The sequence below is a fragment of the Zonotrichia albicollis genome, chromosome 1 (assembly GCF_047830755.1).
Source record: "Zonotrichia albicollis isolate bZonAlb1 chromosome 1, bZonAlb1.hap1, whole genome shotgun sequence".
NCBI classification, from domain to species: domain Eukaryota; kingdom Metazoa; phylum Chordata; class Aves; order Passeriformes; family Passerellidae; genus Zonotrichia; species Zonotrichia albicollis.
The window spans coordinates 125,285,815-125,300,566 of record NC_133819.1 but is presented as its reverse complement, the minus strand read 5'-3'; the positions used below and the strand labels follow the sequence as shown (position 1 = coordinate 125,300,566).

The window sequence follows — 14,752 nt, the reverse complement described above, 5'->3', positions numbered from 1 at the left end:
AAATAAATTTCTTCTGCTGAGGAACAAAGGAATAATGCGGGCACATAAACCATGCTTTGTGTACTAGTTCTCATTTTAGTTTTAAATAAATACAATAAAATCCCAGAATACACTTACCTGTTTTGTTTATATCAAGCTCTGATAACTTTAAGGCTAGTTCACTAGAGTTCCCACCCGGAGAGGACACAAGGATGTCATGTAATGCATTTCTTCTACCTGTTCTTCCTGAAGCAATAAAGTCTGCATATGTAGATTCCACATCAGTCATTGCTAACAAATATCCACATAGCAGTACCTGGATGGCAGGAAAAAAAAGAAAAACAAAAATCACCACTTAGACCACCAGAAAACCAGATGACTTCATGGATTAGGAACAGAAGTTCCCATTACAGGGCAGATTGACACATCTTCTTTTAGACTTTGAGACTGGTTAACCAGTCTCAAAATTTGGAGAAATTAGAGAAGAAACTGAGTAGAAAGCAAAAACACTGTGTGTATTTTATGCCAGCTGTATTCAACAGTATTTTAACCAACTTCATTTTCCATGCTTCATAAAGTGATAGTGAGTACTTTACAAAAGCAATGACCTCAGCAACATAATTTCTTTACAGAGTTGTCTCTGCTTTTAATATTAGCTGAGATGTAGGAGGTAGGCAGGGGGTGGAACAAAGTTCTTTTCTACAAAAAGCAGAGTGTAACGAGTAAGAAAGTACAAATTGATAATGCTTTTGTGAGCAGAACCCGGTGCTCATACACAAGACACTGTTTTGTTTTGTATATTTTCTTTCCTGTTGGTATTAGTTTTGACATTGTATAAAGACCTTTTCAGACTCAACTAATTTTGGTGTGGTAGGTTCCCTGATGCAAATGCGTTACCCTAATGCTCCTGAAATGAGGGGAGATGTGCTACCAGAGCAAGCAGAATAGCTAAACTAGACTGCAGAGGTTTGAAAGCAGTGCTCTGTAAGCTAGGTATAATCTCAGAACTCCTTTTCATTAGAAAATAATTATTTCTTGTGTCATTATGGAATAAAGTGATGATGTGCATTAATGCAAGATCTGACAAAGACACAGGAAATACAATATGCTATTTCAATCTCGGGAACAGAAAGAACTGCCTCTCTGCTGCAATATATGCTACGGATCTAAGCTAGCAGAATTTTATTTTCTTAATTTATAAAATGTTAAAGAGTATGGGGAGGAGCACTTTCTCTCACTGATCACATTGCTTTTACTGTAGTTTCATGTGTACGTGTCTAGGGTTTCCTGCAAAATGCTAGGCAACCATGCTTTCCTCATGTTTTATGTTTCCATGTCATAGGGGAATCAGGGAAGCTGTCTGCTAGAGGAGTACTTAAAAGAGAAGAAACACTGCAGAACTACTCAACCAAAGCAGCTCTCCCACAGTTGTATGCCTCCTTCATTTGAAGCAGAATTTCTCTGGTTCTGCACACTGCAGAGAGAGGATATGGCCATGCAGGCAGCAACTCACAGCTGCCTGCAGCAAGAGGCTTTAGCTGTTATTACTAAAGTGGCCAAAACTTCACATTGGCATAGAATGGATAAATCTTTGTAATCAGTTCCTACTGCAGGTGCTGGACACTGAAGCAGCTCTTGAAGTCACCACAAACATTAACAGCAGCTAAAGCTTCAGCTTTCTCTCTTCAAATAAACAAAAAAAGCCCTCATTTTTTATAAACACTTTTTATTTTAAAAATAGATACAAAAAAGATAACAGCCAATCCTTTTCCACCCTCACCTCTGAATAACTTTACAAACCTTGTTCACTCCTCATCTTCATTCCATTCCTCACCTCCCCAGATTCAGTCAGCTGTATGAGGGTGTATGTATGATGTGTGTGAGAAGCCAAGAAAAGAGCTCTACACCATATTTTATTTAGTCTAAATATAACTACATCAAGTATCTTTGCAAGACTGACTGGCTTGGAAAGAAGTTCACTGCTATCAAGCTTTGGTGTCCCAAGCCAAACACTGAATGGCTGACAGGCTAATTTTACTCTTAGGATCAACCACTATGATACAGGAAACTGCTTTAAAAAACCAAACCAACAAAGAAATAAAAACTCCAATCAAACCAACAACAACAACAAAAAAACCAACCCACAAAACCTACCACCACCACCTAGGGAGGGAAAAGAGGTCAGCATTGACAGAAAGCTTGCCTGACACACATAAAATCGTGCAGTGCCTTTGTTTAATAACAAAAGCTTGCATGAGAATGAGACCCCATGCATTTCTTCCTCTGAACTGCCCTCCTATTTAAACACTGCAAGAATATTGAAGCAAGTGAGAAGTCTACCATTTGTTCTTTGCCCAAGGTGCAGACACTGCAATGCCAAATACATCAACCATGTAGTAATGCAGCATGTAATTTGCAAAGGTTCAGGGAAACAATGAGGACAGTTTCTATAAGAAAACAGCACAAGTTTTCAGACTTATCTGACCCATTCACTGAATAGCATTCACCAAAATCAAGACTAAAAGATTTTAAACAGTAATCCCTTATATTTGTGCATGCTTTTTATTGCAACTGGCTTGTACAAAAAGAAGTGCAAACCATGAAAGCAATCAATAGTATTACAGGCTTGGATTTCATATCAGTGTAGAACCAGTCCAAAGCCATTGTAGCTATCACCCCCATGAAGACATTAATTTATTTTTAGTATAGAAAAAACCACCACAGAGTTGTTTTCTTTTCTTCTTTGAAAGGTGCATATGGAGTGCATCAGGCCCAGAATAACTAGAGAAGACCATGACTGAGGTGGAACAAGCTGCAGGGCTGTAAGCCTTGCAAAATAATCCAGGCTGTACTCCATGAGAAATTCCCTGATGTACAAACTGCACTCCACTCCACAGAATATGCTTCTGTGAGATAATACTTCTCTTGAAACATTCCATAAAAATGGAGAATACCAGGGGAAATCCCAAGCTTTTTTAGTTTTAAAGCAAGCTATATTTATTTAGCTACAAAACAAGCTATAAAGGCATGGAAAAATGTGCTTGTAGAGAAATTTTTAAATGTTCATTTTCTGTATGCTCAATATGGTATTACTAACAACATTCTGATAAAAAAATAATGTTATCAAACATACATTTATGACACTTCCAAATTTTCCTGTCTGTGTCTCCTCCTAAATAACAAATACCATTCTGTTTTGTATTGGCATTATCTTGAGACATTACTGCATAAATATGGAACTACAATGATATCACCCAAGAGCTCCTCTTCCAATGAATGGCTCAGTGCCCAGCAGTTTGTACTTATTCACTGAACCAGTCATTAAGGAATTAACATTCACTTCAAAAAAATCTTTTTTCCCCCTGCAGTCTCTGTGCCAGGAGTGGAATTTGCTAATAACTGTGAAATATAATTTGAATTTCCTAAATAATTGCATAAACAGGTACTCCTGCATTAAAGATTGTGGTCACACTCCCGCTAGTTCTAACAATTTTAATTTTTCAAAAAGTTGTGAAACCAGTACTCTGCTATGTGAAATTAAACTGAAACAAGAGGGCTGCAAACCTCACTGTTTCTGCCAACTGAGCCAGCAAACTGAAGAAAGGAGGTCTGGGAGAATAAGGATTAATGAAACCTGCTGTTGCAAGATTGGATCCCTTGGTAACTGATAAAATACTATCCCTTCAGAAATCCCCCCCAGCTGTGATTTACCGTTCCTCCCATGTAGAGTCACTATGCCTGATATGGGTTAGAGTTTGCATCACAGCCCAGGGGATTTTCATACAGCATTTTTTATTTCCTCAGATTCTCAATTTCATAAACACCTAGAAATGTGGTATTTTAGACTTTTTTCTCTTTCCCTTCCCAGCCTCTTCCTCACAAAAAGTTGTGCTGAAAATTATTTACTTAAGAAATTACAGAGGATGAGAATGGTAGAGTGGTTACCTTGGATTTTAGCCAGTCTATCAAGACATGCCTGTATTGTTAATGAATATTCTATACTGAACATAAGGGGTAGAGTAAGTATCCAAGGAATGCAGAAGGAGAAAAGAAGGGTGCCAAGGATAAGTGCAACAAGGCCAAGTGCATAATTTGCACCAGAACAACTCCATGCAATGCTACAGGCTGGAGGAAAAGTGGCTGGGAAGCTGCTCAGTGGAAAAAGACCAGGAGAGGCTGGTCAATATCTGTTGAACATGATCCAGAGAGTGCCCAGGTGGCCAAGAAGGCCAACGGCATCCAGGCCTTTGTCAGAAACAGTGTGGCCAGCAGGAGCAGGGCAGTCACTGTCACCCTGTACTCAGCACTGGTACAGAGTCTGCACCCAAATCCTGTGCTCAGCTCTGGGCCCCTCACAGCAAGGACACTGAGGTGCTGCAGAGTGTCCGGAGAAGGGCAACAGAGCTGGGGCTGAGTCTGGAGCACAAGTCCTGTGAGGAGTGGCTGAGGGAGCTGGGGGTGCTTAGCCTGGAGAAAAGGAGGTTCAGGGGGGATTTTATCACTCCAAACTACCTGAAAGGAAGATGTAGCCAGGCAGGGGTCTGTCTCTTCTCCCAAGAAATAAGGGACAGGATGAGAGGAAATGGTCTCAACTTGCAACAGGGACAGTTTAGATCGGATACTAGGAATACTTTTTTCACTAAAAGGGTGGTCAGGCATTGGAACAGGCTGTCCAGGGAAGTGGTCAATCACCATCCCTGGAAAAGTTCAAAAGATGTGTAGACATGTCACTTAGGGCCATGTCTTAGTGGTGAACACAGTGATGTTTGGTGAATGGTTGGACTTGATCTTAGAGGCCTTTTCCAATCTTAATGATTCTATGATGAGAACATTATAATTTAACACGTACAGAAAGTATCAGTTTTGTGTATCAATTTGTGTTTTCAGAAATTTACCAAAATACTCCTTTAACTCCACAATCCAATTTATGTTAAATTTTCCATTTCTACCCTATATAAAGCAAATGTTGTCCCACAAGTCACAGAAGATAACAGTCAAATCTCTGTAACTGAAAAAATAAAATCTTTAAAAGTTACTGATGAGTTCACAAATGTAATCCAAATTTGACTGTGTTCTATAATCATTCAGTGAAACCCAGTAATACACAGTGCCACTGCTCTCAGGGGTCTGGGAGGAAAAGTAAAGAAATTATACCAGCATGAATTAAAAATCAGTGTCTCTACTGCTTATGGGCTATAGGCACCCAGGATTGTTGAACTTAAGTCTGTTTAAGGGACTAGATACCTAAAAGAAGCCCAGATGAATGTGAAGTACCTGTGCTAATTGGTTTCATTATTATTTCAAAAGGAAGACAGAACAAGAGCAGGCACTTGACATACATACAGCTTGTCTATGAATTTGGCACATGCTGCTGGCAAGCACCAGAGAGCTGCCATTTTCTTGGCAAAGCTGCAGTGTAAGGCTAAGAGGTAAAATCCTTCAATGTATGCTCCCGCTCTTTCTCCATCTATGCTTAATGGCAGCATCAAATAAAAGATTTTCAAATAAAACTCTCCCAGGCTTTGGCTGCTAAATGTTGTATCACGATCAGCACATTATTTAAATGTAATTATCTATATTCAGCTTTCACAAGGGAACGAAAAAAAAAGAAAAAAAAAGAGAATTTGTCATTTAATAGCATGTCTGATTTAGAGAAGATGTATAATTATGCTTTTAAAATAAATTTTGGTTCCAAATCTAGCCTAAGAGACAGGGCTACAGGGCTCTTTCCAGTGAGGATACAGACCTATTCCACAGCAATCTGTAGCTAGATTTCTACCTTATGCATGGTCTTCTAAGCTGAAAGCAAAATCAGAGGAAGAATTTAACAAAAGCATTTTTCTTCCACAGAGATTCTATCTATTGTGTTATACAATAATGTGTTTTTGCACAGACAGATGAACAGAGAAATGTAACTAACTCTTGAAAGCAAATGAAAAAAAAATATTAATAACAATGCAAGATATAAAGCTGGGCAGTATTTCAATCTGCATTTTGAAAATCACTCCTGTAGTTTTTTTCTGTCTGATGTTTCTGAAGTGGCCAGCTCCTTGAAACAGCAATGGAGAACAGGTCACTTGCATTTGATAATTAGCATACTTTCAGGGTGCACATTCTATACATAGCCATCCTAGTACTACTAAGATCATAACAGAAATTAACAGGCAATTCAACTGGTTAAACAATAAACAGAATGAAGAAAATCAACACCTGAGATTTTATTCAGAAAAAAAAGCCAAACTTGTTTAAACCTGCATAAAAAAGCACTATGAAATGAGATATCCTTCAGCTCACAACCCATACAGACAGATTATTCACAAAGACAGTTAATAGGTTCTCCTTTTATATTATCTAAATTGCAGTTTTCCTAAAGAGATCTACAGAACTAAAAGCCAAATAGTTACAGTTCTTACCATGTCCTTGCCCAAGCAAATTTCACTGTGCCCAAGACCATAAGAATTTGGTCTATCATCCACCATTTTCTGAGGTCACAGATTTAGTTTTAGCTTCCAGTTTTCCATGAAACTGGGCAATGGAATAGCAGCAGCAAATTAAAAAAAAAAAAAGCAAACATAACCAATAAAGCAATACTACAGGGACCTTGGTTCTCTGGAAAGATGCAGTGCAGATATCATTGATGGTTTGGGGAGTAATTAAAAACTAACAACAAATGTTTTGATATTTTGAAATTAACACCCTATGGAAGAAACTAATCACAACATTTAAATATCTACATAGGGACACTACGTTAGGGAGCAGAAGAGGGTGACCTAGAATCCTCCATCACTGTTCACTGCCTAACCTAAAGAACACGAATGGCAGGCAATGTGTTTGTGAGAAAAGGCGTCCACTGCTGTGTGACTTTTTACTTGCAGCTTGTGAATGAACCTCTTGGCTTGTGAAGGGAAGGAGCAAGTTAAAGCACTACTTTTCAGGACACTCTGATACTCTCTATGAACAGAAAAAAGCATTGCAAGCATCTTATAATCACAGAGATAAAGGCCTCAAGGCAGGTGACAGCATTTCAGCTCCTCACATGACACACACCTGGCAGCCCTGCTGAGCATTCATACATTCCATCTGAACTGAAAGGAGGTCCATGTTTTAAGGTTCTGGCAGGATGAGGCCGGGTATGCAGCACCTTAGAATGCTATGGTGCTTTGAACCAAGGAACACAGGCAGAAGAACACTACATTGAACAAATACAGTGTTTGTTCAAAAGGACCAGTTTCAGCCTTTGGAGAAAGCCTGTGTATTGGGGTCTTTATATGGCAATTCAGAAGCACTTAACAGTTAGATGAAATAATAATTTTTGTCATGAAGACTATGACACAAAAATCACCCCTCAACAATAAAAACTGGCTCTTCCTCAACTGCTGGGTTACTGGAAAAGACCAGTCTACTGAGAATCCATTAACTGACTGGCAGCTTGGAAGCACTCTGTGCAGAAAAGACAAGAATTGCTGTAGAAATGTGAAGTTGATGTGTGCTCAGGATCAGGATGTTTAGTAGGGGGGATGGGGATTAGGGGGGAAGGGAAATTTTTGTGGGCTTTGCTCATGAAGCTCCTAACCTTGCCTTTAATTCAGGATTCGTGCTGTAATCAAGTTTATTCTCTCAGACACTTCTGTCAGTAGTGCCAGCATTCACAGGCAGTGATTTAAAGGTATTGATCAACACAGGTCTCATTAGGTGAGACTGTTCCTTAGAGAACTTGATATAAGCACTGCAGTGACTATTTTTATCTCCTTTAGTCACTGCTACATACAACAGGCTGTATACAGCTTCACAGGGGATAAAACTCCCAAAACATTGAACAGTCATCATCAGTAACCTGCAAATATTTTGGCCCGAACTGCTGTGAGCCACTGTCTTCCTTACAGACAAATTTCCACTTAAAAAACCAAAAATACAGGTTTAGCAAACTTTTAACTGAAGCTCTGATAGCAAGATAATTCTGTGAGTTACCCACAGACAGGTATGAGCCTTCCAATCAACGGTATATAGGCAGTGATGTGGAAGACACTAAGAAAAAGGGTTTTCTAAGGAACACATTTACAATTTTTGGCAGAAGTTTAATGCTGTAGAAGGGGCTAAGAATGAGATTTTTAGACCATGAGAAATGCATTTGTTCAGCCTTGAGGAAAGAAGGTTTTAGGGGGCACCTTATCATCATCTTTCAACATCTAAGGGGTGGCCAGAAACAAAATGGAGACTCCCTTTTTACAAGTCACATGGAAAAAATGAGGGGTGATGAGTACAAGTTACTACTGGAGAGATTCCAGTTGGACACAAGAGGAACATTATTCACAATCAGAACACACTCATCCACTGGCAGTGGTGCATTCCCTAGTATTCTACACCTATAAGATTCAGCTGAACACGGGGCTGGGCCATCTTGTCTACAGATGCTTTTGCCAAGAGAGGTTGGACTAGAAGATCCTTGAAGTCCCCTTCAAACCTGGTATCATGATTCTATGAATCCTAACTCTAGATGCCCTAAAAGGATTCTGGTCCATTGAATTTTTTAATTCAGCATCCATAAAACGCTTATCCATGTAAGATCTATTTCCCTCACTATCTCTTTTTCTTTTTTTTTACTTTGCAGTTATATATTTTGTTAGATATTACTTAACTAGTACTATGGCTTTTGAGGTCAAAACAATAACACCAACATGACCTCCCCCCCAAATAAACCCTCAAAAAAAACCCCAAAACAAAATCCAAACAAATAAAAGGAAAAGCCTTCATTCTCATAAAAAAAAGCAAAAAACAAAAACAAACAAACAAACAAAACCACTAAAAAATCCACACAAACAAAAAATCCAATGAACAAACAAGAAGTGGCATAAAGACTGTATGCAGTACATTGTGGTGAACTTTTCCATTTAATTGGGAACCAGCTCTGTTTTCCAAAAAACAGTTCCATAGCACAAGGCAGCCTCCATTTCTTACAAGGGCTCAAATACTCAGATGAACTATAGATTGGAATGGCTGAACATTCCTTAGTAATTCATTACAGTTGTTGCAATTCCTAACAGCAAACCATGAAACTAACATGAAGATTCACGCTCCTTTGTCACAAGCCAAGAAATGTAGCCCATTTCTTCTATATTAACCTATGCCCAGTCTGGTAAAATACTTTGCTATGCAAAATACAGCTGTGTTATGCAAATTGTAAGAGCTTGCCCTTCATTGTTTTAAAATATCAGTAAAGGTAATGGCTAGCAAGAAGATATTAATGAGCACTGCCAGGACTTATCTATGCATGTGCTGGGCTAGGGGAATATGATGGCATTGTAAGAACACAATATGGATGTGAAAGAATCAGATTTCAGGTGGGGAGGCAGCATCCAGAAAAGATAGTCTGTCTGCAGAACAAGACCAGAAATAAAGAAAAAAGCATATGGAGATGGGGAGGAAGCAGCAATCGCCTGAGATAATTAGAGTTCAGTTAGAAAAACCAGTTTACAACCAAAAAGGAAGACTGTGATGGACTCTTCCAGCTGCTCTACCAAACAGCTCCCAGTGGGATAACTTGACTCAAGGACTTGACAGAGCCACTGATGTGAGCGCAGGGCTTGGCCCCCCCATTGCAATGGGTCGCTCCCATCCCCAAGTTAGCTGAAGTTTGCATTTTGTGATGCTCAGCACTCTGTCAATTTGACTGATATGTTTACAGCATCTACAACAGCTGTCTGCAGGTAACAAAGCCTTTGAAAGGGAAAGCATGCAGTTAGAAGAGCAAGAAGAAAATGTCTAGATAACAGTATCATGACAGCATTTATAACTTAGCATTTATAACAGGAGGATGCTCCAGCATTTTCATAAGGTTCCTTCCACACCTATTTGCTAGGATTCTTCAATCTTTTAGTACAATGTGTAGTCTGGCCATCAAATATTCAAGCTAAATGCTCTACAGTTAAGCTGTCCTTTAACTCTTCCTTATTATTAAAACAAACAGCTGTCCCCCCTCCAAGGCACTTTTCCTCAAATCTTTAGGGTAATGTAGGCTACTAAACAGAAGCAACATTTGTTGTATTACATATCTTTTCAGTAATTTCTGGTGAAATAGCTCAACTGTTTGCATGTGATTACCTTTTAAAATCATGCAGTCATGACTCATCAAGAAAGTATGTGTTGCAGCATCCAGAACAGAAAAGCTTCAGCTTATTACTGTTTCTTTTTGGGCAGCGGCAAACACTGTACTGAAAGGAAAGGATCTGCCCTTTTTGATACCAAGATCAACCATAACCATGTATTTCTAAATATTAAATATTGGTTCCTATTTGCTTTTAATAAAATCCATTACCTCTCAAAAAAAAAAAAAAACTGCTATAGAATAATTTGCTTCTGTGAAGATCTCACATCTCACGTGCAAAGTTGGGAGTTTCCAAAAATATACCCAATGACATCACATTTTTCAGTATTTGCAAAGATAAATACCACTGGGCTAGCCTGAAGACCTGTGAACATGAGACATCTAAAGTATATTTTCAATGCGCGGAAGAGAAAAAAAAATAGATGGAAAAGGCAATTTATAAAATACTGATTAATGTATTGTGGCACAAAGACATTCACATTCCTGGTTTATCTGGTCAGCTTTTTGATTTGTTAATAACAAACTGCCTTTCCCATCCTTTTTTTTGTCCTGTGGAAGGCATTTTAAACCTACTTTACATATGAATTAGTTTTCTCAGCCATCAGACATTCTGCCTTTTAATTACTATCTAGAAGCTGCAAAAAAAAAAAAAAAAAAAAAAAGCGAACAATTTGGCTAACAGCATTTCAGTTTTTTTAACTTAAAAGCAGTTCAATATACTGTACCTCACAAAATAGATTCACATGTTATATTGTATATCATTTTACTTTGGCTTCTCCTATTCTCAGCCTTACATTTTTCAAGGTTTCCATCATTTTTGCATTCTGTTCCCATGTGTACACTGACTACTTTAGCGACTAAGGACTGCCTGGCTCTGTTGCTATGCAACAGCATAGCCTACTTAGGGCTTCCTGAAATAATTGTCTCAAATGTGCTTTTTTTAGACTTGTTTCCAGCAGGAATACTTTACAGATTTCTTATAATGGACCACTGATATTACCACAATGTTAGATGGTGGTCAGCTGGGAAGTACTGGTAGATACTTAAGATTAAAACAAAGAATATTACTGCTTGCAAAATTCTGGACATATCTGCTGCATTTTCACAGGGAGGTAATTATCAAAAATATCCCTATATTTTTGCCAGATGTTATTCCTGTGTATGAGAGCCATATATTTATCAGAGGAAAAAAATTCTTATTTGTTCTTTGTTTTATTTTATTTCATTCAAGGGAAAAAAAAGTTCTCTATTTAGAGTATGTCACCCACCACTCAGAAAAAATGAACCATTTTTATATAGAGTCTATTATAAAGTTAATAATCTCAACAGAATGAACACATATGCAAATACTCTTTATTGCAATTTATTACCAAATAAGTTGATGTCAGACTTCTTTAGGACAAGGCTCCAAATTTTTAAAATCACATTATGGATGCCAAAAATTGGATCTGCATTTGCTTTTTGAGGTATCTTCAAGCAGCCCTTGAGAAACTGTCCCATGAAACCTTCAATCTTTCCAGCCTTCAAAAGCATTTTTCTTGTTACAACCTTCTAGTGCTCCTGCTTCAAGAGTGGAGAAATATATTGTTTTCTTATAGCTGGCATAATTGAGAATCTAAGGTTAATTAATTTCTGTAAAAAAATATAGAGCAATATAAATACAAGTCTCTTAAAAACAGCATTGATTAATTCCAGAGGGCCAAATGTCTTACAATACACCAGGCTGAGGGATCAAAGCAAGGAGGTCTGACAGCACAGAATATTTTAATGAAAGGAAATATTTTACCTCTTATTCTTTTTTCTCTCTTGTTCACCTTAGCATGTTCAGCAGCAGTTGCATCTACAGAGAGCAGTGTGTCAGTCCAGAATTGTGATAAAGAGAAAGATGTTTGTCAGAGCCAGAGAAAATAAGAGCAAGGTTTAAATTAAGGTCCCTGCAGAGGCAAGTCCACCTGCAGCCTTTTAAAGGAAGAGAGGGAAGAGAGCAGCAATTTCATACTGTTTGCAAGATCCTAAGTCTTAAAGATGACTTTTTCTTAAACAGAGTGGACGGTTTCTCAAAACCAAATGCAGGAGGTGGCGTAAAGGGGTAATTTTCCATATTCATATGCATAACCACATACATGCATAATAGCCAAGCTATCCAAGAATATGAGTCAGCAAGGTTCAGTGAGTGGGACACTCCCAGACTTCAAGTCTCTGTTCTTTAAAACCACATAAGTAGTACAGCTCAGACTCAAATCTGTAACGATACTGTTTTAAAAGATAAGATACCAAGACCTGAAGAGCAGCAACGCTTGAAGAATCTCCTTTGTGGGGAAGAATTTCCTTTGTGGAGAAGAATCTCCTTTGTGGCAAATAACCAATTTGAAACCTCAAAAATGACCCAGAATCAGGTGGGGGGGAAGAAAGCATTAATAAAGACTCTATAATGGTGAAATTTGTTGTTATTATGGGCAGCTTGCATTTTATACTTTGCAGTATTTATGGGCATTTCAAAGAAAGGTCAAATAATTTCTAACCTACCAAAAATAAAAACCCTTATATTTGTCACAAAATGCTTGAACGCAGGAACTGTAGCAACCTCTTTTGCAATGCCCAGGTTAAAAAAAGAATTTCATTAAACAAAGAGGAAAAAAGTGAAACTAAGTCCCTTGCTTAATAATCCTTTGTCACCTAGGATACACCACCTTTGTATTGAAAACTGTGCACTACAGAGTACTTTTCTGATAGGTTTCCATATGCTGGAACTAGCTGGAAACTAAAAAAAAAAAAAAAATTGGCTTGCACAGACTAATATTTAATTAAAAATTGTGTTGTATTACATAATCTGTCCATGACACTCAGATTTAAGATGCATTTCTAGATGCAAACCCAGGTACCCTCACAAACACATTACCCAGCCACAATCGAGGAACATACAAGTTTTGCAAACCACAGCTGCTTAGAATCACTGTTACAGCTTTGAACCTGATGGTCAAATATTTCTCTTTGCCCCAATTTCAAGTGAAATTAAAGCTCAAATACTGAACTCATATTCATCTAATGTCCCAGTTCTTCATCTACAAAAAGAAAATGCCAATCTGGGCAATTTACAAGCCAGTGATGGAAGCATATAAACAAAGTAGAATTTTCTGGACACTCACACAGCTCATCGATTTCAGCCAACCCTAACAAATTGCTCAATAACTTTAAAAGATGGCCTATTTAAAACCACATACAGTAGACATTTTATATTCATGCCAAGAAAAGTTATCCAACCAAACATATAGTTCCTGCAGCTCAAGTTCTTAATTCTGCCATGCAACTTTGCCTTTCATTGAAGTTGCTGTCCACTAAGAAATGTTTGAAAAGCCTAAGAAGAATCTGAACATACAGTTCCTGCCATATGCATAAAGTCAATAAAATAGAATAAAGTGTAAGCCATGTTTTCTGGTTATGAGCATAAACACACAGGTATAAACAGAAACAGGAGAACTTACAGAACCCCTTACAAAATTCCTGAGAGGAATTAATGTTGTCAGACTACACAAATCCATCTGTATTTGAACAGCTTACTTGAGCTTCAGGGCCTTGCAAATTGCAGATTTCCTCCTTTTTACTACCTGCTGGTGGATAATGAAAGGAAGTACCAGCTGTCTGCTTACAGTAAAAATGCGTATGTGGGCAGAATACTTCTTAAGACTTCCAATTTTTAAATCCTGGCACAGGGAAAAACCCTTCAAGAGCAAGAAGCACCCACAGATGTGAATTCCTGGATACCATATTCCCCATAAAAGGCAAGCTGCAGGTATAAATTCAGAGAAAGAAGGTAAAAATATAAAAAATGTTGCTCAAAATCTGAGGCAATGAAACCCACATCTCATAGTCACTAAGGAAGTGTCTTGTTTGAGTAAAAGCTAAACTTTAGCAATAAAGAGAATAAAATAATTAAGTAATTGGGAGACAATGAAAAGACATGGGCAGAGCACACTAAAAAAGTGCATGAAAACAAACCCAAATGGACTCTCAGACTGAGCAGATAGAAAATCAACTTGAAGTATTTTCTGACAGAGAAAAGACTTATTTGATTTTTATTTATTTTATAGTTGTCATTCTTCCTGGCAAAAATCTTGAGATGCTGACAGCTATCTGTAAGACTCTATCCCATCCCAAGTACAACTATCCACCTTTATACCTAGAAAAACACGAAGGACCATAACACCAGAGAAAACCAGTAGAAACCAGTAATGTTCCTATGCAACAGTTTGAGTGTTCAGGGTTAGAGAGCTTTGAATATCACTTTATCTACCCATATAAATATATGTATGTATACCTGCTGAGATGGGCATCATTAAATATTCCCTCCATCTGCATAACTACTTTCATCTAGACATATGATGTAGTAGAGTCTGTAAGCTTAGTAGATTTCCCATAAACTGTAAGAGAACTGCCTTACATCCCAAACCTTTGTCTATTTATTTGTGAAATAATTAGCTTTAAAGAACCACTTGTGGGCTGACCTTGGCTGATGTTCACCCTGCTCTCTCATTCCACCTCAACAGGGGGACAAGGGAGATGATGGTAAGATGAAAGACTAAAGAACCAGTGGGTTGAGATAAAAACAGGGAGATATTGTAGTAATTATCAGCACTAGCAAAACAGACTTAACCTGGGGAAAACTAACTTACT

General features: G+C 38.0%; 1 protein-coding gene across 1 annotated transcript in view; it reads right to left on the bottom strand.

Moving 5' to 3' along the window:
• PKIA (cAMP-dependent protein kinase inhibitor alpha) overlaps positions 1-14,752 on the bottom strand; it is a 43,653-nt gene that overhangs the window by 7,214 nt on the left and 21,687 nt on the right. The window contains exon 2 of the mRNA XM_005479390.4: positions 118-295. Within this exon, the coding sequence (XP_005479447.1) occupies positions 118-268 (151 nt within the window). The 5' untranslated portion in view covers positions 269-295. The remainder of the gene's footprint in view (positions 1-117; positions 296-14,752) is intronic.